The 21608-nt window shown below is 44.2% G+C and overlaps 1 protein-coding gene across 4 annotated transcripts in view; it reads right to left on the bottom strand.

Annotated features, from left to right (window-relative positions):
* The window catches only part of nova2 (NOVA alternative splicing regulator 2), an 85317-nt gene extending 63943 nt beyond the window's left edge, over positions 1-21374 (bottom strand). Inside the window, exons 1-2 of one of the 4 annotated variants that reach the window (XM_061047146.1) lie at positions 20734-21374; positions 15825-15893 (exon numbers count right to left, since the gene is read on the bottom strand). In XM_061047146.1, coding sequence (XP_060903129.1) covers positions 15825-15893; positions 20734-20755 — 91 coding nt within the window. In that variant the 5' untranslated portion in view covers positions 20756-21374. Of the gene's footprint in view, positions 1-15824; positions 15894-18601; positions 20014-20733 lie in introns of those variants that run through there. The other 3 variants (XM_061047144.1, XM_061047147.1, XM_061047145.1) reach the window with 3 other exon arrangements.
* Positions 21375-21608: the final 234 nt, after the last annotated feature.

Below are 21608 nucleotides of genomic sequence, written 5' to 3'. Positions count from 1 at the left end.
GTGAAAGAGAGCCTGATCTCAATGGGTTAAATAAAGGTTAAATAAAAAAAATAAAAATACAGAAGACTGGCGGCTGTCTGCACGTAGCTTCAGCTTTGAGGTACAGGTTGCATCAAAGCTCTAAAAAAAGACAAAGATTTGAATACCATTAAGCAAAAGACCGGCTTCCTTAACTCCTATGAGGCTTCACAAATCCTCCAGAGTTAGGAAACATAAACATGTTGAGTGAAACAGAGTGAATGAGAAGTCACAGTTCATTAAAAACACAACCTGCTGCTCTACAGGTTGTGTGTGCTCTGACTTCATATCGTTTGACGTTTTCTACTTCATGTTTGTGACTTTTTGTAATTTCTCAGACTCTCCTCAGAGACCGCAGGATGTTTTGTGCTTCAGTTGTTGTTGAAGAATGACGAGCTGCAGCCAGGAGGGGGACGCAACCAAAAGGTCACGACACGTTCTTTTTGGGGTTTTTTTTGTTTTTTTTAGTCAGTTTTTTTATCCGATCAGAGTCGGGACGCGTTCAGATGCTGCTCCGCTGTGACATGTTGACCTGAAGCAAGACTGAACCCTGCGACATTTCTCGTGTTGCCCGCCGCGTCTTTAACAATGCAACAAGAGAGCGAGAGAAACGCAGTGAACCCCGTGGGCCACTGTAGTTCTCCTCTTCAGACCGTCTCATTCAAGCAAAACCACAGAGCGGCCCGCTGAGCCACACCTCAACCCTTTAAGGTCCGCTACAATTTCATTCAAAGAGCAGATTTGATTCATTCATTTGAGTCTCTCCTCTTCGGTGAGGTTTGTAAATCTAATAAAAAAAAACCATCAGGGGTCTGCAGAGTTCTGTCTCTGTAAAGTGATTCAGTGCGTCTCCGCTCCCCTCCCCGGCAGCTTCCTTCATCTTTGATAATCCAGGACGAGTAACCTCAGGAGGCAGATTAAAATAGGATTATTATTACAGGGGGCGCACACTATCTCGCGAGGGCCAAACAACCTCTTAACACCGCTGTTCTCCGTCTGACACCGAGACCGACCACTGGAGATCTTTGAACTTTGAAAACACACATACGTGCTGAACATGGTGCTCTGGCGTGACGGAACGACGTATGAGCACGTTGTTGTTACACTGAGGATTATTAAAGGCTTTTTTAATACGGTTAGCTCATCACGTCTCGTTAACACTCACACGCTGCAACAAAGCAGCAGTGGAGCTGAGGTGTTTGTGACACATCACTATAAATACATGTCATTAGTGAAAGGCACCCCACACACACACACACACACACACACACACACACACACACACACACACACACACACACACTGCTGTGTTCAGTTAGTCCAGACGATGGTTGGAAAGACGAGTTCACCTGTATACCAGTCTGTGACAAGTTAACCCAACTTCTCACTCGATTTATTAACTCAGTGAACGTTTCTCTGAAGGTTTGTTTTGATCACGGTCCCATTCAGAGGAAAATACACAAAAAGTTTGCACATTTTGTTGAAAACCTTTGTTATCAAACCTGTATTAGCATTACCGTTAACTCTACACCTGGCTTACCAAGCTAGCTTTAGTTGTAGTTCAAACACTGACATTTGTAGTTCTAGTTTCCCTCTCTCCTCTAAATAAGGTCACTTTTGGTTTAAAGGCTATATATGCGATTTTTTTGATCCAGCAGATGTCGCCCCTTGAGCACCAGCATGAAACCAAAACAACTCGCGCTGCATTGTTGTGTTAGCATGCTAATGCTATCGATCTTTATTATGCTCGTATCTTCACACTGCATGTAAATTTACCTGAAATGAGCGTGATCTAGAAACACAGTTAAGCAGTGAGTACAGTATGTTATTCTTCTTTTCTCTAGTCCCTCAATTAAACAACTTTTATACACGAGGGGAGGAGTCAGCCGGCCGTCCAGGCGATGTAAACAAACTGAAGATAGGACTCTGAAAACTCTGAAAACATCACAGACAGTGGGACTCGGGTGTTACACCCATTGTAGACAGTCATGACTCACAGAGTTATTTTCAGAGGATATACTTGATTTATATTATATTTAAGTGTGAAAAATCACATATAAAGACTTTAAATATTAAAAGAGGTTGATGGTCACATTAAAGCTTCACTGCACTAGTTCACAAACCAGCAGGTGAAGTGTGAGGTCTGCACACCTACAGAGTCCTGAGAAGGTGTCACTGTAAGTTTCAAATGTCCGTGTAATGCTTTAAGCAGGCGGCTTGAAGCTCTGCTGAAACATGACTCAAATTCATCTTTTTGATCACTAAACTATTTCTCCAAACCTCAAGACTTCCCTCCAGGCTCACTGGTGATGTTATCAAATCATTTGACACTAACAACAGTAAAGCCCGCTCTGCACCCCCACACATGGTTTCACTTATTTTGGATGATTAGATTGGACCTCTTCTCAACAGCTGAGTGGGTGTGTGCGCACACCGGACTCCGCTGAGATAACTCCAGGATTACGTCGGATTGGACGGATGCTGCAGATGGAGAGTTGTTCCCACAATGTAAAAGACAAATTAACACTACATTTATGTACTAACACTTTTTGTTTTTACCATAAAGTGCTGTCGAAGAGTTCATGTTTCCTGGCTGTTATTGTGATACCACACATTTGCAAATTAAAACTGTAATTTCTTGTAAACTTGATGCAAAGAAAGCAAATGATGAGATGTTAAACTGCTCTTAAAATCATCCAACTTAATCCTACAATGGGCGTCATTTCTCTGAAAGTGAAGAGCTCCGATCGGAGGAAACCTCTCGTCCCTCTCTCTCTTTCGTTTCTAACCAACGTTGGCCCTGAGCTCTTGTTTGTGGAGGGATTGTCGTGGTAACAGTACATTGTTCACAGTGTGAAAAAACTCTGTTCTCATCTCGGAGTGTTCAGCCAAGTCAAAGCCTGAGCTCACAGGAAACCCGACACTCCCGGCCCTTCCTCGGCTCTGAGTGATGAAACACAAACTGCAGGAGCTCAGTCGAGGAGGAAGAGGAGAGAGAGAGTGAGAGAAGAGCTGAACCTCAGTTTACACATCACATTCTTCATTTGTCCGAGCAGCTTGATGAGAAATCCCTGATTCACATTCACGAGTGAGGAGTTTTACTGACTTTAAGGTGGACTCTGTTTTAAATTTGAAAAAACTTCCCCTCTGACTTTTTTTTATTAAACTGTGCAGCAATTTGATTTTTCTTTTTTTCTATCTGTCACGCCTCATTCCTTTCCTCCTCTTTTACCATCCTACCACCTATCCTTTGACTTCCTTCTCTCCTTTACCTTCTCAGACTGAAGTTTCAGTCTGAACATTGAACAGTAGCTCAGCCTCTTGCAGTAAATGATCTCATTAAACCGGAGAGTAGACGGAGGCGAGCGTGAACTTACTGAAAAGCTTACAGAGATGATCGTCTGAACAGAAAAACACAAAAACAGAGCGGAAGAAAAGTCTCTGCTCATCAGTTTCTGTTAACAATCTAATCCATCAAAATAACTTCACCTAATAGCAGGAGGACTAAGCTTCATGTAAGAGTTAGAGTCTGGATCGTTTTAAACATGCTAACATGTCGTCCTGGTGTTTTGTTGCGGAACGAAAAAAGTTTTTTTTTAAAAAGGAACAAAACTTGGATAAAAGCAGGACGCAACAGAACTCCTACTGTCCAGAAAATTGCATAAAATAAAACATGTAAATATAAAATAACATGTTACTGAAAAGTGTAGAAAGTCACTTTTTCATAGAGATATCAGAGAGTGTGAAAATGTTTTGAAACACAAAGAGAATGAATGTAAGAGATAATAATGTGTGAGTTAATGTGAGTCAGAGGTTCAGTGTAATAATGTAACATTAACGTCTTATTAAGTGACTTTAAGGCTGGATGAGAGTCTGTGTCTTAAAGGGACAGTGCACCTATTGATGGAGATATTGGCTTCATCTACGACCTCTTGATCTCTGAACTGAAGTTCATCTGAACAGGCTGAAAGTTTGATTTGGTTTAGGGATTTCGGGATGTTGATTGAATGTGCCTGACCGGTTCTTAAAAACACATTTTCAGTTAATTGTTTCCAGCAGAAAAAGGTCTCCAGTAATCCTCGTGTGTTGATTGATCTGGTGTCTGGTGTTCGCTGCCTGAGAGTCGGTTTAACGAGCATGACAAGTAACTTCGTCTTGTCCGTCTTTAATATTTCTATTTGAGTCGCGACAATCGTGTCATTGGAACCTCGGGCTAGCTGGCTAATGTTATTATCTGCACAATAACAACAATGATGTAACATCTGTGATGGAACTCTGAGTCCCTCTGATCACTTTCTCAGAGACGCACTTTGATCGCAAACTTAGAAAAACTTGTATCTGACCTAAAAGTGTCCTCTCCTCCTCTCCTCTCCCATCCTATCCTTTCCCCTCTCCTCTTCTCTCTCTCCCCTCTCCTCCTCCCCTCTCCTCTCTCTCCTCTCCTCCTTCCCTCTCCCATCCTATCCTTTCTCCTCTCCTCTTCTCTCTCTCCCCTCTCCTCCTCCCCTCTCCTCTCCTCTCCTCCTTCCCTCTCTCCTCTCTCCCCTCTCTCCTCCCCTCTCCTCTCTCTCCTCTCTCTCCTCTCTCTCCTCCCCTCTCCTCTCTCTCCTGTCTCCCCTCTCCTCTCTCCTCTCCTCTCCTCCTTCCCTCTCCCATCCTATCCTTTCTCCTCTCCTCTCCTCTTCTCTCTCTCCCCTCTCCTCCTCCCCTCTCCTCTCTCTCCTCTCCTCTCCTCCTTCCCTCTCTCCTCTCTCCCCTCTCTCCTCCCCTCTCCTCTCTCTCCTCTCTCTCCTCCCCTCTCCTCTCTCTCCTGTCTCCCCTCTCCTCTCTCCTCTCCTCTCCTCCTCCCCTCTCTCCTCTCTCCCCTCCCCTCTCCTCTCCTCTCTCCCCTCCCCTCTCCTCTCCTCTCTCCCCTCTCTCCTCCCCTCTCCCCTCTCCTCTCCTCTCTCTCCTCTCCTCTCCTCCTCCCCTCTCCTCTCTCCCCTCTCCTCTCCTCTTCTCTCCTCCGTGTACTGCAGTGACCCACTTTGAGCGCAAAGCCTTGGACTGACCTGCTTTAGATAGAGGCTAGCTAATTATAACCAGCCTGTATTAATAAGGCCGGGGAATTGGTAAATATGAAACACACACCAACACCCCCCCTCACACACACACACACACACACACACACACACACACACACACACACACACACACACACACACACACACACACACACACACACACACACACACACACACACACACACACACACACACACACACACACACACACACACACACACACACACACACACACACACTGAAACAAAAGCGTGTCTGCAGAAAAACAAAACAGACACACTCACAAACATGTCCTCTGAACAGACTATTTCCGACGCCTCATAAACAAGCCTACACACCTTGGTAACATGACTCATCATGTAGAGACCAGGATGTAATGAGTGAGTCACGTTCATCACTTGTAACGGTGGCATTGGTAACACGTGAACTTGTCGCCATGTGAGCATCAGAAATGTGCAGCATAGATCCATGTTGCCAATCTAAATGAAAGTAAATAAAAACTGCTAAACACAGGGTGCATGCTGGGAAACGGCGTTTAGATTGTGATCTTAGGTAATTTTTCAGAATTCTGTTGAAATTTAAAAAACACACATAATGCGGTTGTGTTTCCAGCACATTGTTAACCTGTGTGTGATTAAAGAGCCGTGCAGACGTCCACTGTGTGAGTTTGTTAACAGGGTTATACAACAGCGATTGAATTACACGTTGGAAATAAGCTTTCAGCAGGTTTGAGAAGTGCTGTGACTCAATTTTCATAAATATAAACTAACTTCCAGAAGAGACAGAAAGAAAAAAAAAAACAGTGCCGCACTAACTGCCTCTTCCTCCCACACTGCGCCACGCTGAACAGCTCTGTTTACAGTGGATATTTCCCAGCATTCCTCTGGTTTTATCAGGTCTATCAGCACCTATTAAAAGCCTCTGACATATCACAAGTCCAAAAAGCTAAAGAAGAGATTCAGCTTTCCGTGCAGCTCTTTTTTGAAGCTCGTTGTGTGGAAGAGCTCTTACAGCGTTGGACATTAAAGAGCTTCATGTTCATCTCAGACACATTAGCAGACTCTTTAACCCCAGGAAGAAAAGCTGAGCTCTCGGGTACAGCTAATGGGGATCCTAACAAATAGACAAATAAGCTCTGTGTGCCGTACTGAAGGACCTGATGTGTCGACTCTGTGCATGCTTTAAAAAGCTCTTTGGTAAAATCAAGTGAGCTAAAAAAAGTTAATGTTAATTCTCTCAAACCAAATGTGAGGACGGAGAGTTTTGCAAAACTAGATCAAAACTAAAGACACTTTTTTAGAGATTTGCAGATGCATCAGTTTAACAGTTATCGGCCAATTGGCAAATAATGTAGCATGCACCTGTGTCAGACCTGATAATATGTTGTGTCGCATCAATTCAAAGCTTTCCCATGAAAAACTCTGTTTTTATGTGGCAGACTAAGTGATCTGTTGAAGGAACTCTGATTTGTTTTTATGGTCAAAAATGAACAAAAATGTCGGCAGTGTGGGCGTCTCTGGGAAAGATCAGCAACATGCAGTTTGTTGGAAATGTTCCAAGAGAAGGGACAATTTAGAGCAATTAAATCCATCAAATCTCAAAGCTCATCTGAAAAACAGACACAAAGAATTCTCAAGAAGTAAAACAAAAAAACACTGGTATCAGTAATCAGTTACTTTGTGATTTGAAATATCAGTATCGGCCCTGATTTCCACAATCTGTGCATCTCTACTTGTGCATGAGCCTCGATTTTTGCCCTCATGTTTAAGTTGAAATACTGCTAAATATAAGAGATTCTTCGGACTCATATGTGATCTCTCGTTCACTGTTGCATCCCTTTTGTAGCCGTAACTGCTTCCCTAAGGAAGACTCACAAAGGTGAATCCTAATTTCATGAAATGATCCTTCCTCTCATGTCTCATGTGTGATCCTGATCCGGTGAACTCCACCCATACGCAGTACAGACGGGTTACATTTTTTTCCTCCACAATTTCAGGAAAAGCCAAATCCTCATTTATCTTCATAACACAGTCGCACATTCTAATTATGTGTAATTAAACCCCCACGCTTCCCCTTCAGCTTGTCATCCCACGTCCCAGAGGTGCAGGTGATATTCATGCGTGCGGATCTATCCGAGCATAATAAGCAGCCCGAGGCTCCGCGAGGCCACGTCTGACCCATCAGTGTCAACACCAATCTGAAAAAACCTGACAGAGGTCACGTAAGGCTCGCCCACTCTACACCCCTCTCTCTCTCTCTGCTCAGAAAATTATACAGTGGTGGTGAAAAAAAAAAAAAACCTCTGCAGTCGTGGGTGTTAGAGCAGAAGGTTTTAGGTTGAAATTATTCTTTCTGAAAAAAGTTCTGCTAGACTTTAGAAAAATTAAGTTCACTTGTGAAGGAATCCAGAACAAGATCGTCTTTTTTTCACAAGCTCACTTCAGTAATTCAGAATAAATGGAGAGGACAGAGTCCAGCCCTAAATCCTGGTGCAGTTAGTATTAGCCGTTAAAATGACACAATAACACACTGCTGGAGAGCTCGAGTGTGTTGAGAGAAACCTGATGTCTCAGCGTGCTGTCACACTCATTGTGCTCTGCAACTATTTTCTGCTTTGTGAATATGAAAGCATCATCAAACATCCAGCGTCTCAGCCCCCCCCCCCCCCCCCAACCCCCCGTGTGCACAGACTCTTTCATGCTGACACCGTAATGAGCACGTAAACTTTCAGTCCAAATAAGAACGAGAAAACATCATAATTACATATGTGCTGATTGTTACTGATTGCTCCTTAATGATTTAGCTGTCAGATTGTAAAGGGAGGATGCAAGACACATTAATGACCTTAATATCATGTAGAAGGTTCAATATGTGGAAGATGAAAGATGTGGAATCACAGAGGGCTGTTTATGATGAGCCACATTATGCAGGTACAGTAGGTGTGCAGAGGGGTTTGACCTCGTCTCTCAAAGTCTATTTTACTTATTTCACTTTTCATGTGAGCAAGAAAGTGAAAAACTACAAAAAATATCCATATTGACTCTTATTTGCTGGATTTATTGCGTGACAGATAAGACGCAATTCATAAAGGTTGACGATATTGTCAAATAGTTTACACATGTTGCTCTAATCATCATCAGTTGTTGGTATCTAACCACAGTTTGTGTGTTTTTTTATTTAAGACATTTGATTTCTTTCCCTTAAAAGTGAAAAAAACTGCAGTACCTGGAGTGTCCACTTGGGGCTGACTGCAAAAGCTAAGGCATCCCCATTAGGCGCCATGTTACATTTCCATTTTTAGAGCAGAAACAAACATGTCTACAGATCGTTGCTTTATTGGTCAAAAATCTGCAGGGGCGGGGGGGGGGGGGGGGGGGATGTCCTCATCTGTTGTTTATTAAGATTAAGGGCGTGGTTTCATTGAGTGACAGTTGGGTGACTGATACTTAAGACCAGCTCAGCTCCACCTCTTTGCCTGTAACTGGATTGATTAGGTGCAGAAAGCATTTCCAACATGGGCTTCATAACACCTGTTCAACATACCAACGGGTGATGTCAGTGACATCACGTCCATGTTTTATACAGTCGACGTGTAAAATACAAACTAATAGTTGTTTTTTTTGGACACATTGTTCACATTGAGGATATAGTTTAAAGCCCAGAGGGTCTCATGCAGATGCATAACGCCTCCAAAGACCTCCAAGTGAGCACAGGTGAAGATGGACTATACAGGGATCAGAGTTATTTACTTCTTGTAGGTATAAGCATGAACAGTTGATGAAAACCAGCTGGTACTGCTTTCTAAAGAACAAAAACTTCCTGTCAGTCCATTACTGCTACAAATGGAGAAGTTCATTTCTTTACTCCCAGCTAGCTTAAAATGCTGCTTACATGTACATTAGCTTCCTATTTATTTCTTCATAAAGACTTTCCCAGATTTACCTCCAATTATTTTATCACATCACTAAACTCCAACAACTCAAACCACAAACATACTGAGACGCAGTCAGGAACAAAGGTAACTTCAAAGTGTCAACAAGCTTCATTATAGAGTAATTCTGTGAGACTGTGTGTGTGTGTGTGTGTGTGTGTGTGTGTGTGTCTGTAGATATTCTGTGACTGTCTGCAGTGACTGCAGGGTTCCCTCCTGGCTGCTGTGAGGAGTTTGTTTTCACTTCTGCAAGAACACAGGAAGTCAACTTCCAACATGACAACATGTTTGAACTAAAACTAGCATCTTGTCCTGTGTGTGTGTGTGTGTGTGTGTGTGTGTGTGTGTGTGTGTGTGTGTGTGTGTGTGTTTTGTTAAGTGTGTGTGTTCGTGTGTCATGAAAATATGGCCCACTCACAATGTCCAGACGGTTCATTATAAAGAACAAGGACAGAGAGTTCATTAGAGTTTATCAAACTGTGTGTCTGTGTGTGTGTGTGTGTGTGTGTGTGTGTGTGTGTGTGTGTGTGTGTGTGTGTGTTCATCTTTAAGGCTCTGCAGGGTCAATAAAGGGGGATTCAGTATCAGGGGGGTTGTGCATGTCGAGGTCGTTCACAATAAATTATAGATCGTCCTCCAGCACAACATAACTGGATGAGTAAACAGTCCAATCTGTTGCTAAGGCCCCTGCGGACCCGCCAGGCCCAGAATAGGCTCCCGATGCTGGGGGATTGGAGGCTCAAATCCCGGGATCTGGTGTCCACAGGCCTGCAGGGGCGGGGCAGGGGGGCTGAAGATCACAAATCCTATCTCATGTTCTGAAACTTTTCCTCACACGCTTTGCTCTGACAAACATACGGCGACATACTGTACCTCCCTCTGGCAGAAATAAAAACACTACGTTTGGAAAAACTCTTAAAACTGTTGATCACTTGTACAGTCACTTCATTGTTGTGTGACTCAATTAAAAGCCCACTGCCAACGTGAAGAGGCAAAAAAAGAAAGTCTGTCCACTCCTTTTTTTGACTGGATAGTGAATATCCAAAAACAACACACAGGGTTGTCACAATACCACAATAAAATCACACACGGTGACAAAAATAGAATCCAAAACACACAATATTGAGTTAAATTTTTGTTTTCAATTATCAATAGTTGAAGGCCGTCTCTCGCTCTCTGCCTAAACAGCACAAAAACATCGGCACATTTCAGTGTTGCAGGAGTTTACCTTCAATTTTTGACGGATTCATTCCTCTCTTACTCGACTGTCTTGTGAAGTAGAAGCAGTTTTTTTTAGAAGTCTGGGTACTATCGATCATAAACATGACAGAGACTGTGTTTACCTGTGGCATCAGACAAGTGTCAGAGTATGGAGCATTTAGCCAACCTTAATCTGAGAGAGCGATAACGAGGACGGAGATCATCTTCTTTTATTATCAAACCTGAACGCCCGTCGTCTACTTAATGAAAAATATTTTTACAAAGGAGTGATGACTTTCTGCTGCTGTATCTCTAGGAACAGATGGAGGAGTGTTGGGACGGTATTAATAAAAATACGACGAGGCCAGAAAAAAACGAAACAAAGGAGAAGCCTCTTAAGAGATATCATTCATGCTGGAATCTTTGAATTTTCATTTTTAGCACTTTTTGAATTAAATTAATTAAATTAATGAATTTAAAACTGGTTTATTTTCTTTTACATATTTTCAGGTCAAACTACAAATGTGACTTAAATTGGCCTCTTTAAAAGATAAATCATCACCACCCATCTAGTAACGTTGGTTTAAAGCTTTATTCTATAATCTGGTGGACAGGTTGAAAGTTTCATGTCGGCCTTAAAGCTTCTTTATTTCACTATCGGCCTTTACAAACTGAACTAGGTCACACAAACTGAAGTGGTCCAGACTGTAGTCCTGATGCACTCCGAACATCAGGTGTGAGTCTGACATTAAGGAGGAAAATCTGAAGATTAACAGTGTGATCAGAGCCGAGGGTGTGTGTGTGTGTGTGTGTGTGTGTGTGTGTGTGTGTGTGTGTGTGTGTGTGTGTGTGTGTGTGTGTGTGTGTGTGTGTGTGTGTGTTTGGGGGGGGGGGGTCTGACCTCTGGGGAAAATATTCATCTCATCTAAGCAGGGAGAGTGAAGGGGGGCATGCTTTGTCTAACACCCCCCTCCAGTCCTCTGTTCTTTTGTTGGGAGGTAGCATTCACACACACACACACACACACACACACACACGTTCAGCTCTCCAGCAGTGAGGCTCTGACCAGCTGTCTTCGGTCTGAAAGATGGCCGTCCTCAGACATAAACAGAAAAAGCTCGCAGAGGAGGAAATGTCTCTGTTGTTATTTTTTCTGTTTCTACGTCTGAAAAGTCTCAAAACTGTTTTTTTTTTAAAATCATTTAATCCATTCAGAGGCGACTATTTATGAGTCGGGACTTTAATAATGTAAAAAGATTCCAAAGCTGACAATGACGTCGTAAATCCTGCTCTGTTCCTGTGACCCTTTCAAACAACAAAAGGAGCATCTGTAGGGCTCGTTCAGAAACACACTCACAAATAACCTTTTGGGATTTTTTTTTCCTTAATATCTACATTTCCTGAATTTCTGAGTCGGGTCTTATTAAATCACAGATGATGGTTCTCTTGAAAAAGAGCTCCTCTCCTGTGGAAGGTACCACGATGACTCAGAACACCAGCAGCCTCTTTTACTGCGTTTTGTTGTTTTGTGCCAGAAGTGGGTTTTTTTTCTAAGAGAAGCTGTTTTTATATTGGAGGACATTTTGACTCAAAAAAACGATGCTCCACTCTGACCTCTGTTTTTCCTCATTAACTGTAAAAAGGGAAAAACAAAATTCCAAACGGGGTCAGCTGACAGGTTGTAAAGGTTATAAAGACGTGACAGATGTGACCCTGAGCTGTCAGATGAAGCAGGTTCATTTGTTTGCTTTAGGTACGGAGTCGTCTGAGAGAAGGTCGACATCCTGCTTACAGGAATCCGGTTTGAAAAGAGGTTCAGCAAGAACCAATCAGAAGCCTTCGTACTGAAACGCTCCCCATCATCAGGGCGTCTGCGAAGACACCGCAGCAGACTATGGAGGCTAGGCTAACAAAGATAACTGAAGCAGCCGCCTCCTTTCTCTCCCTTCAGTGTGTGTGTGTGTGTGCGTTTGTGTGTGTGTGTGTGTGTGTGAGAGAAAACCGGTGTGTATTGTTCATGGACCAAGGCTATTTCAGAGGCGGGGGGGCGGGGGGGCCCTTCCCGTCGTCCTCGCTGCATCGGCCCCTTTCATCGCTCCCTTATCCATATTCATCGCCCGCCCCGCTCCCCCCTCACCTATCAGAGACCAGCTAGCTGTAAGCGGCGTCTCGCTCCACCAATCAAACGCCGCCCTTTGTGGGGAATATTCCCACCTCTCATCCCCTTCACCCCACCCTGTACAATGGCTGCTTTTTTTTTTTTTTTTTTTTTTTACTTTGACGCAGTGGCTCAAAAAAAAAAAAAAAAAAGAGGTAGAGGAGGAGGAGGAGGAGGAGGAGAGTCGCAGCTCTGGCTGGCGGAGTCCTGCCAACGACGGCTGCGAAATCGATCGACAGCCTCGGAAACAGTCGCAGAGCGAGCGTCGTCAATGGCAGCCTGGGATTGATGAAGGGGGGGGGGGGGAGGACGAAATGATGGGAGGACGAGGGTGAAGGAGGACAGGAGGAGGAGGGCGCAGTCGTGATGGTCTGAAGTAGAGCATGATTAGTATGGATGAGGAGGAGAGGACGAGAGAGGGAACGAGGAGGGAGCGGACGAGAAGCGCTCCAGCCTCGCCGTTAAAACAAAAAAACAGGCGTGTCGCAGAGGAGAACGCCGTGTTCTGTCAGACGCGGAGCGTGGAGGGCCAAGAGGGAGACGTAGAGCATATAAACACTGCTTGGAATTCCAATACTCAAACATATTAAGAAAAAAAACTAAATATTTATGAGAAGAAAACATCTCGGGCAGCTCTCTAAAAAGTAAAATGATTTCTAAGCACTTCAGTTCAAACTGTGTGTGTGTGTTTAGGACTGAACTCCCCCTGCCTGCGCTGCGACTACATTCAAAGCCAAATTTAGGGGCTGCTTCTTCTTCTTCTTCTTCTTCTTCCTCGGCACAGTCGATCGATGTGAGGAAGACAGCTCCCCTTTGTGTGGACGACCCAAAAAAAGCAGCTCTGCTCAGCTCCAGGAGCAACAGAAAACACTCTGATCAATAGCATCAAACAGGCCAGGCTCAATACACAGCATGCACACGAGTATGTGTGTGTGTGTGTGTGTGTGTGTGTGTGTGTGTGTGTGTGTGTGTGTGAGTGTGTGTGTGTGTGTGTGTGTGTGTGTGTGTGTGTGTGTGTGTGTGTGTGTGTATGTGTGTGTGTGTGTGTGTGTGTGTGTGTTGTCTATCCGCAGCTCACATTGTCATTATCACACTCCTCCTTGTTTTTCATTAAACTTCCTGAGTTTTCCACTGAAGTCAGACAAGACATAAAAACACACTCCATCGTTCTGCAAGTCCCCTAATGTCACTTTGCAAGGGCATTTCACCCCCGCCCCCCCCCCCCCCTCCTCCTTCTTCCCACAACACTGGCTGCCAGTCCATCCATTTACTAAATTAATGTTTTACATCTTACTGACAAGAGAGGAAAGAAGAGGAGAGGAGAGGAGAGGAGAGGAAGGAAGAAAGGAAGAAACGCCTAAAACAAAAACTAATGAAAGGATTTAAAGGTCGCAGCGTCCAGGTCAGCAAACTTTTCCCTGACTGCTCACCCTCTGGGCAACCCCCTCTCGCATGTTCATTTTCTGACCACCGACATTAAAATCGAAAGAAAAAAAAACCATCCAATTTATTTTGTTTGCGCTTACATAAGGCTTCTTAATAGCTTATACAAGCAGGTTTTTTCTCCTGAAAGCTGCATTTCTTTTGGACTGGACTGGATGGGAGTGACTTCCATCAGGCTGAGAGAAGCTGAGAGTGTTACAAACGGACTCTATGCAGACGCTTCAACAAATATTATGTGCGTAGTGTTTGTGAATTACGTTGGTTTAATACCGAGAGGAGACAGAATCCTTCACATTATGACAAGCTGAATGTTAGTGTTTAACTGAGTTATGTGGATACTTATTTCTTCTTATGAAGGCTCGATCATAATGAGATTTTAAAATGCATCAAATATGCAGCTTTTGGGAGAGCGTCGATAGCCTAGCGGTTATGTCGCACGCCCCATGTACGGAGGCTGTAGTCCCCGTCGCAGCGGCTGTGGGTTCGGTTTTAAACCTCGTCTCTCTGCTGCATGTATCCCCCCCCCCCCCCCCCCCCAACTCTATCCTCCCAACGTTTTCTGTCTCTCTTCAGCGGTCATATCCAATAAAAGGCAAAAGGCCCAAAAAATAACTTTAAAAAATTTAAATAAATGCAAGTTTTTTTTTCTCCAAATGAATGTGGCATCAGTAAAAAAAAAAAAAAGGCCACTTAGTAAAAATGCTGAACGCTGATTTGTGGACAGCAGGAAATCCTTAAATTATACATGTAGGCTACTGGAAGAGTTTTGGTCGTTTATCCAATCACAATGAAGTCAGACTTTGAAAATGATCTAAGTTTAAACCTCCTGATACTGAATCAAATATTAACATGACCTCGTTTAACGTCTCTGATCATGTATGTACATGATTAAAGAGAAATCAGAATTCCTTTAATGAGAGGACAGAGCCCTGCTGGGTCAGAGTGAGGGGCAGCGATAAGAAAGGGGGTTTGGAGAGGGAGGGGATTAGAGGGCTCCTGGAGAGGAGGGGGGGGGGCTGTGAACAGCAGCTTCTCATTGATCTCTCCTTCTTTAAGACCTTCACATTTTGATGAGACGGAGATGTGATTTATGAGCCTCGTGTTACAGTGGTCACATCGTGCACGCTGACTGACAGCTGAGCAGGACTGTGGCTCCATGTTCCTCATACACACACAGACACACACACACACCCAGAGAAACACACACACTAAAAAGATCCTGCGCACAAACCAGAGGAATCTCAGAGGGAAAATTCAAGTCGGCCTTTCTTTGTCTTTTCCAAACTTAAATGTCTGAACTCTGACTTCTCATTCACACAGATCAGGACAGAAAACACGTCGCCCAGGAATTAGACCGCACCTTGAATTTAGGTTCAATTTCTAAACGGGTGTGATAGGAGAAAGAAGCACGACTGATTCATATACTTTTTGAAGAGATTTTCGTCATCTAAATCTTTCATTCAAAACCCAAACAAAGTCATTTTTTTTAGATCATTCGACCTGTGAAAAAGGAAAATGCGTTAAAAACTCCTGCAGCTGCACCGAGCACACTGCAGCCATCATACATCATAACACATATCACAATATATCAGCAGTCATAAATCACAGTGTAATGCGCTGATGACATGGCTAGCATGAGGTCAAAGTCAGCAGGACTCATCTGTGCAGTAATGTTTGATATCATGACAAAAGAAACTCTGAATTTGTATAAAAAGCATGAAAATGGATGTCATGGAATTGAAAACATACAGTATCAAATATCTGCATGCATTATCCTGGATTGTGAGTAAACATGAGGGTGTTACATGTTCTTTTCTATCCTATTTAAATGTCAGGCCCCGCAGCAGTTCTGCCCCCCCCCCCCCATCCCTAATATTTAGGTTTCACTCTGCAGATTTTAGCCTTAGAGAACAGAACATGTTTGTGCACTGCTGACTCAGTCCTGCATTGAAGAAGGTTACAGTAAAGATTATAAAAACAGGAAGAAGATCAAAATCAAAGTCTCTCTTACCATGAGTCTCAGTTTCTTGGTGAGGGAATACAATGCCTTCAGTTTCAAAAATGGGCTGCAGGAAGGCCACTACAGAGAGAGGAAGCACAGGGGTGGGGGAGTGTGTGGTGTAAGCTAATCATTCAGAGAAACAACCATTGTTATGATCTCTAAAGCAGCAACTGTGACTTCTATAATCTGCAGCCTGAGTGCATTTTAAAAAAATACAAATACATAAATATTCTCAGTGCGTAAATATGCTTACGTTTTAAAGCTATTTGTGTAAAATCAGCTGCTTCAAGGTGAATGTTTTCTTCTGCATCAAAGGCCTGAAATACGGACAGTTTGTGCATCTTATAATAAAGTAATCAAAAGGATAAAAGAGACTTACATTCTCTAACTATGTCAGGCTGTGAATGTCATATAACCAACCATTAACCATATTATAGGAACAAAAAGACCATTTATAATAGGTTAACTGTAGGTGCAAATCAAATAAACCTTCAACCAAGCTGATTCCACTTTGGGTTTTTTTTTATCTTCAGGGGCCGTAGACTCGTGTGTGCATGTGTGTGAACGACGTGTTTATTTAATACCAAATGTCATCCAATCAGCAGCCTGATGCTGAGGGAGTGTTGACCTGCAGCAGGCCGTCCTCTCTGCCTGAGTAAAAACCTGCTCGGCCGTGCTCTTCTCCGTCATCATCATCATCATCATCATCTCAACCTTTTCATTTGTCTAAATGGATGAGCTGTCTAACTGTGAGGCAGGGTGGGGGGGAGGGTCCCCAGAGGGGGGAGCAGTGGGCTTTTTATATACGGCGAGGGGGGAGACTTTAGTGCTGCATTGATCTGCAGTTAAACAACGCTCACTAACCTGACTCCCCCCCCTCCTCCTCAGCCGGACTCTCTTCATGTGTGTATGTGGAGCAGGAGAAACTGTTAAAAATGACTGTCCTGTTGTTTCCTGTCAGAAATCGACTTTATCGTCAGGACTCACTGAGGGTCACACTGAGGACTACTTCTTTAAATTGCACCACCTGTCATCGTGCACTTAGCCACTTTCACTTTTAGAGGTAAACCCTGAGCTTCTGCCGGGAAATCCTGTTGCTAATAAAGTGACAGACGATGTAAATATTTGCACCGCAGCGGGTTAAATATCAGAGGTCGTCAGTATTAGTAAGATAGCCGTTTATCTCTGACTGAACCAGCGGTAATATCTGATTTTCCTCGCAGATTTGATTAATTTTCCTTTGATTTATTTCTAATTTGACTTAATATGCAGCAGGCATTTAAGAGTAGATTAAACACATATAATTATTCTGTGTCTCTGTGGAGAATTTAACGTCCCAGAGGAGTTTAAACACTGTTTTCATCTCCCCAGAAGGAAAATATTTTGGCAACACTGATTTTTTTTTTTTACAATGAAAATAATCTTTTTTAATTACAGCAGTGTGACATAACATCTGCATGCAACTGCATTAAAAATAATCATCCTCATACCGGAACAATTTAACAATTAACGGTCACCCAATGATTTTGTTGATGAATGTAACTTCAGGTTGGCTCTCTGCACATCTCTCTCACCTCAGGCTTACTCGTTTCTCTCTGTATCCTTTAGAAACAAGATTTAAATAAATGATGACATGATCACAACGACAGTCACATTTAACAGTTTGCTCTTAAAGCTGGATCCTCTAAAACATTCAAATTCAAAATCCTGGAGTCTTCCACAGTGAAAATCTACCTCTGCATATAAAGACATCTTCAGTGAGTGCACGCTGCACCTCGCTGTGTCAAGAAGTCATTTAAAGGTGTAGTTTGTGTGTGTGTGTGTGTGTGAGTGTGTGTGTGTGTCCATGTGTCCATGATGAGGTGCATGGCCAGAAGAGGCTGCTGATGGTTGTAATGCCGGGTGATGGGAATGCTTGGCGCATGACAGCATGTAAACAAAAACCAAATATGGTGATCGCCATGGTGACAGATCCATATTTCATCCAACCAGAGAATAATGAAGAAACATGATTGGACAATTTGGAGATAAAAAAAAATAAAAAAATAAGTGTATCCCTGCTAGCTGCAGGTAATCAAAAACAGCAAAGCATGACAAAAATATTTCAGCCACCGACATGCTGCAGTAACACAGAGACGCAATGTGAGCTTCTCTGGCTCCCCTCTTCACAGACAGGCCTGCTGTTAAAATAGTCCGCTTGTTTATCCGCTTGTGTAATTGTACACAAAGCGGCGATGGTGGCTGATGTGTGTGAGATTATCACAAGGTCATCCGTCGACGGGGATGAGAGCCTGTGATCACGCACTAGCCCGATCTGGCTTTCACTTGTTTACATCCTGATCTTGGCTCCAGCATGGCCGCTGAGGCTGCGCGTAAAATCTTAAGACGCAATAAATTTAAAAAAAAAAAAACACGGATTCTGCTGATGTAAGGAGGCTAAAACAGGCAGGATGTGCGCGAGAGGAACCGCCGGCTTCCCTCCAAATCCCCCCTCTGCCCCTCTCATTGTTTCCTTTCCATCAGACGCGGCGGCCCGGTGTTATTTTAACGCTGATGGAAAATGACTGTCGCTCATTAGAAAGCTGATACAAATTAATCCTGCCCTCTAAATGTAGATCTTTTGCGTATTATGTGCTTAAATCGATGAATCTGTGGCTGTAGCGTGCCTCTCTGTGTACACTAAGAATCAGATCAACCTGCTCTCCTTTCTCTGCCTGCCTCAGGCCGAAACAACATTCACCAAAAAACCCCCGAGCAGCTCCCGCATCCCCATCGCTTGCACTTACCTCCCGTGTTTGTGCGTTTGGTGCTGCTGGCCTCCGTGGGAGTCTCCAAGGGTCTTTTACGTGAGTCCGGGGGATCGGACTCCATGTGTGGTTGTTGATTATGATGGTGAGGATTTGTGAAAATCCCGTTTTGCTGTACTGCTCCGCCGGCCATCATTTTCGAGCTTGCTCTTGGATGCTTGGGCTGCGTTTGCGTTTTAAATCCCCCTTTTTCCCGTGGTGTTTTTTTTTTTTTTTTTTTTTACGCAGCGTAGCCGTGCAGAGGAGTCTTCAGAGGAAGGCGAAAGCGATTTCGGAATCTGAAAAGTACGCTTTGTTTCTTACGGACGGAGAACGTTAGCTGCGTGTGTCTCCGCGGTGCGCTGTGCGGACAGAGATGCTGCGCAGGGGAGAGAAAGAAAGAAGGACGCTGGACGATCGGCTCAAGAGGAGGAAAAATCCGAAACCTCTGCAGATGGAGGATGATCTAGGCTACTAAAAAGTGCAAATGGAGCGTCAATCTTCCATCAAGCTTCAGATATGCGGGCTAGGATATGTGTGTCATTCCGCTGCAACCGGAGAAAAGAGCGTTCTCATGTCAGGCAGTGCAGGATGGTGGCGCTCCTCCGCAACAGCCGACGACGGAACAATAAATTAAAGAAAACAAAAATACACAACCGAAGGGACAAAAGAGGCGAAGTCAGCCGAAGAAAGACAGAAAAAAAAAGGTCGATGAAGCAATAATAACAATAATACAAAAAAAAATCCGATGCGTTATTTTGTAGGTTGTTATAAATTCGTTCTTGTTATTCTGTCCTGGTTCCGATCGTGAAGAGGCACCCAGGGGTGACTGAGGGTGAAGGAGGGTCCGGAGACGCGGAGCTGGAGGGAGAAAAGAGACGTTTTTCTCTGCTCGTTCTCTCGGTGAAGATGCTGCAGTCTTTCGTTCAGAGCATCCCTTCTCTGACTGGCTGCTAGAGGGGAGCGCAGGGGAGCGGCTGACGTCACAAGGCCTCGCGGTGCGTTCAGCGGCGACCCGTCAACTCGGATTCGTCACGTTCGATGGAAAAAGTGCAGCTTGTTTCCGCGCATTTGAGTAAATAAATACAAAGAAAACTTACTCGGAGAAATAAACGTATGAATGGGCTGTTTCTGGTTTTCTAAACAAGCTATTCTCTGTTGTGGAAAATATAAAAACAGCAAAAACAGGTCATTTACTTGGATTAACCTAGGGGGCCTACATTATAGGGTACTTTAAAGTGGACGTTCACCATCTCACGACTCCCCAGGTCTGCAAGTTTCTGTGCAAAATAAATGCATTGTATGTGAAATTAAAAATAAGTTTTTACTAATTGTATCATAAAATCTACGCATGCAATCGTTGCAGTCACTACTTTCGACGGCACGTGAAGGCATCACGAGAGAGAAAGCGAGAAAATGGGAAGGAGAGAGACGCCTCCACCGAGACGCGATTGGTCCGGGGCTGCATTTCTCCGGCGAAACGAAGAAGGACGCAGATATATTCGCCCGGCTGGGTCACATGACGGACAGGAAAAGATGCGGCGGCGGGTTTACTATCCACTAGAAGTCGCGGTTAATGCAATTACGGCTGAACGGGAGCCCTGAAGGTCCCGCTGCGGCTGTTAGGAGGTCTGTAGCTGTCTATCAGCAGGCCGAGGGAGCCTGAAGCACACCTGGAGGTCTGCAGGAGGAGGAGAGCTCAGCCCATTCTGTCAGGCTGCAATTTAAATATCAGATAATTGAAGTGAAGTGAACTGGTGAGAGAGTTTAAGGAGTGGCATCAATTAGCCACCTTTGTGAAAAGTAAAAAAACATGTTTCCATTTAGGTTCTAAATCAAATTTATCCACACAGTCTCAAATCTGACAGATTTTTTTGTTTTCAAATCAGCTGACCACCTGCTGACCCTCAGGCCGGCCTGCAGGCCTCCTCCCATCACCTGTCCCAAAAAAAAAAAAAATAACATGTCTGGAAAAAAAAAAAAAAAAAAAAAAAGCATGAGTAAATGCAGCTCTGACACTAAAAGCAGGCCTTTAACATAAGAAGCATGAATCCTGAGCACCCGGCCTGCCTCACCTGTCCTCTGCTGTGTGTGTGTGTGTGTGTGTGTGTGTGTGTGTTTGTGAGACCCACCTGTGTGTGCTGCTGCTGACATCTCTGCGTCGCTCCGCCTGGATCTGAAGAGAGGGATCCTCCAGCACTGTGAGCTGTCTGAGAGAGAGCTATACCCGCCTCAGTCTCTCCCTCTCTCTCCCTCGCACACACACATACGCACACACTCACACATTTGGCATATCCTCACACACACGCGCACACACACACACACTCTTGAGAAGAAACACGCGAATACAACCCTTGCTGCCTCTCTGCTCCTCTGGTGTCCAGTGCCGTGCAGATGCGGTGCGCCCTCAGTTGCTTTCCTGTAGCTTGTAGTCAAGGTGACATTGTGCTGCCTATGCACTCACACACACACGCACAGAGGCACAGCCACACACACACACACACACACACACACACAGGCACAGGGAGCAGCTATCTCACACTATTTCACATCGCCATGAGAAACGCACCGGTGAGCCACGGCTCTCCTGCTCTGGAAATACGTGGCAAATCCGAGGCAGATGCATCCCACGAGCTGCAGTCTGCAACCGATTCTGCAGCACAAACAGCAGGCAGCGCTCACGGGGGACAAAGGGCCTGCACACCCCGAGCCCTAATTGTATGAGCTGCTCTGCATAGTGGTGTGGAGGGGAGCACATTTATACATATGAAGCAGAGACAAAGTGTGATGATGATGAGCCCCCACACAAGCCCGAGAGTGTCCACGCGGCTGCTGCTGCAGCTGCATATGGAAAAAGTGAAGTAGCCCCATAAAGCACAGACCAGCAGCATTCTTCAGCTTTTATTAGGCTGGGCTAAACGAGCAGATGTTTAGGAGATGGTTTTTCAGAGATTCGGTTCTGCAAACGTCTGTTCTGCTTTGGACACTGACCCCAAGCAGGTTTCAC

Source organism: Labrus mixtus, chromosome 9 (assembly GCF_963584025.1).
Source record: "Labrus mixtus chromosome 9, fLabMix1.1, whole genome shotgun sequence".
Lineage (NCBI taxonomy): Eukaryota > Metazoa > Chordata > Actinopteri > Labriformes > Labridae > Labrus > Labrus mixtus.
The sequence above is the reverse complement of the archived record's forward strand: the minus strand, read 5'-3'. Positions and strand labels throughout refer to the sequence as shown.